At 41.7% G+C, this 2,500-nt stretch overlaps 1 protein-coding gene across 1 annotated transcript in view; it reads right to left on the bottom strand.

Moving 5' to 3' along the window:
• LOC137992858 (charged multivesicular body protein 1a-like) overlaps positions 1–2,500 on the bottom strand; it is a 17,376-nt gene that overhangs the window by 1,244 nt on the left and 13,632 nt on the right. Inside the window, exons 6-7 of the mRNA XM_068838408.1 lie at positions 1,819–1,878; positions 1,612–1,665 (exon numbers count right to left, since the gene is read on the bottom strand). Coding sequence (XP_068694509.1) covers positions 1,612–1,665; positions 1,819–1,878 — 114 coding nt within the window. The remainder of the gene's footprint in view (positions 1–1,611; positions 1,666–1,818; positions 1,879–2,500) is intronic.

Here is a 2,500-nt window from a genome sequence, read left to right as displayed (position 1 = left end):
AGAAAACCAAGACAGAAAATTAAGGGGTATAAATATCGGTACCTTTTCCACCATGTTGTAGATTTAAATTAAGCAATACAAAAGACCAGTTCCCAACATCAGTGGCTTCATAGCTCGGTTGGCCAGAGCGTAGCACCGGCATCGCGAGGTCAAGGGTTCAAACCCCGTTGAAGTCCTGAATTTTTCAGGCTTTCCTATGCAATTGCTAAAATTGCGTTCATAACTGCGAGGATCATAGCTTCACTTGTTACTAGTTTATCTTCAAGGGATGCAGTTGCCATGGATCTGATTTCCCTGTTTCACTATTTTCCATATTTACCCAGCACTATAAAGGCCGGGACACACTAGGCGACAAGTCGAAGCGACATATCTCTGCGACAAGTTGCTCCATGTGTACTACTTGCAAAACAAGTCGCTGCGACACGACGCCTGTTCGGTGCACACGCAGTCATCTGAGTGGGAATGTGAACTAGTTTTCTAATTCAAGATGGCTGACCATATGACGCTCTCTCATTGGTTCATTTGTATTTTGTCGCAGCGACTTGTTGCCGGAAGTGTACACACGATGCAACAACGCTGCTTTCGCCAATTTTGTCGCTGCGATAAGTCGCACGAATTCAAACTGGTTTGAATTCGTGCGACTGATCGCGGCGACAAAATTCCGCCGCAGCGACAATGAGTTTCATGAAATTAACCGTGTCACACAAGGCGATTTGTTGCGGCGACTTGTCCCCGCGACGCGTCGCAGCGACTTATCGCCTAGTGTGTCCCGGCCTTAAAACATACAGAGTAGTTGCCCTTTTAAATTCACATTAGAACTAAAACATACTGTTTCAAGCGAATTTTTAAAAAAACTGTCACCGCCGGTTTCAGTCCCGAGACTGAGAGTTCTAGATTTTACTATGTCAAGCACCAGACGATTTTACTCGTCAATGGGAGCCACTTTTAGTTCAGGGATGAATGGCCGGGACACACTAGGCGATAAGTCGTTGCGACACGTCGCCCCAACAATTCGCCTTGTGTGACACGGTTAAAGCTAGCTACCGCTGTCACCATGTCGTTATGGCTTAGCGATCAGATTGCCAGGCTACTAAGGCATGTCGCTACATTCAGCGAATTCGCCGTAGCACGTGGAATCGTAGCGGCTATCACTAAATTTACAAAATGACACCTGTGTGAATCATCAATGTAACAACTACGTATTATTATAGACTGAGGTAGCAGGTGTGACATGCCTTCAAAAAAATCTTAGTTTTGGGGTTATTCTTAGCCACAACAACAATGTGTCAGTGTTATCAAAAATTAATGGTTTTGGACACAAATTTGTTTTCACCATTTATGAAGTGCAGTGTGAGGGCTTTTGAGAATTTGGATTACAAAAAAGTGGGATTAATGGTTTTCGGTGACCGAAGTCTGTGGCTATGGATTTCAAAGCCACAGAGTGCTTGGAGAAGGATCTAAAAGTGCAGAACAGAGCCCACAAATCAGAGGATGGCGGAGAGTGGATCTCGTGTGGTAAATAAAATTACAGTCAAACCTATAATCACAACTTTTTGAGTCCCCATGAGTCCGGAAGATCCAGATTGGATAAAAATTTGGATGACACCTCACCTGGTCTTGCGGGGTTGACAATGTAGTAGCTTCTCCCATTGCACTTTCTAAAACCTACAGTAAATAATTATGAAAATACCAGTAATTTCTTTAGGGCAAAGCCCACTGGACAGTCATCTTTTACTTCAATGAATCACTACAAATAAAATTATTGTAAGATTGTAAATCATTAATATCCTTTTCCAGTAATTACGGCAGTTTACTCACCTGAGTGTTCACATCCAGATCCTCAAACATTCCTTCAAATTTTTGCATGGTAGCTGAAATCTGTGAGGAAGACAAAAAAGTTATCTGAACATTGGTCAAAACCTTAATTAAATCAGCCATGGAAGCCAGTATTCACCTGCAGTGTGTCACAACAAAAATCTACCACTGCATATAACATACCTTAACTTGCTGGAACTTTTAACATAGCCCAAAAGAAAAATTAATGATTTTGCACTGACAGTTTTCGATGACTGTCAGCCCTCTTTATCACAACTAAATGGGTGAATGTCATGGCAGTGCACGTAACTGTGACCACTACAGTTGCATTTGTGACTAGCTTTTTTCCTTTTGTGACTGAAATATCTGGAGGAGTCACAAATTTGTGGGAAAGTTTTCATCTTTACTATTATCAAATAAAAGGGTTAGCAGTTGACACTTTTCTGCTAGTACTTTGCTACGTTAAGTCTGAAGATATGGCACAAAATTGGAGCAGAAATTAGTTCCCTCCATCAATTGCTAGTCTTTCCCATTCCCATAATGCAGTACGTTTTGGGGGATTCTTTGCATAATGACAATACAAGTCCTTTACTCTTGGGACTGTATCATGCTTCAGCGAACTGGATATCCATTGTTTTAATGCAAATAGCCCCCAAAATGAACTGTATTATGGGATTTGTGAAAA

This window comes from Montipora foliosa, chromosome 1 (genome assembly GCF_036669935.1).
Source record: "Montipora foliosa isolate CH-2021 chromosome 1, ASM3666993v2, whole genome shotgun sequence".
NCBI classification, from domain to species: domain Eukaryota; kingdom Metazoa; phylum Cnidaria; class Anthozoa; order Scleractinia; family Acroporidae; genus Montipora; species Montipora foliosa.
The sequence above is the reverse complement of the archived record's forward strand: the minus strand, read 5'-3'. Positions and strand labels throughout refer to the sequence as shown.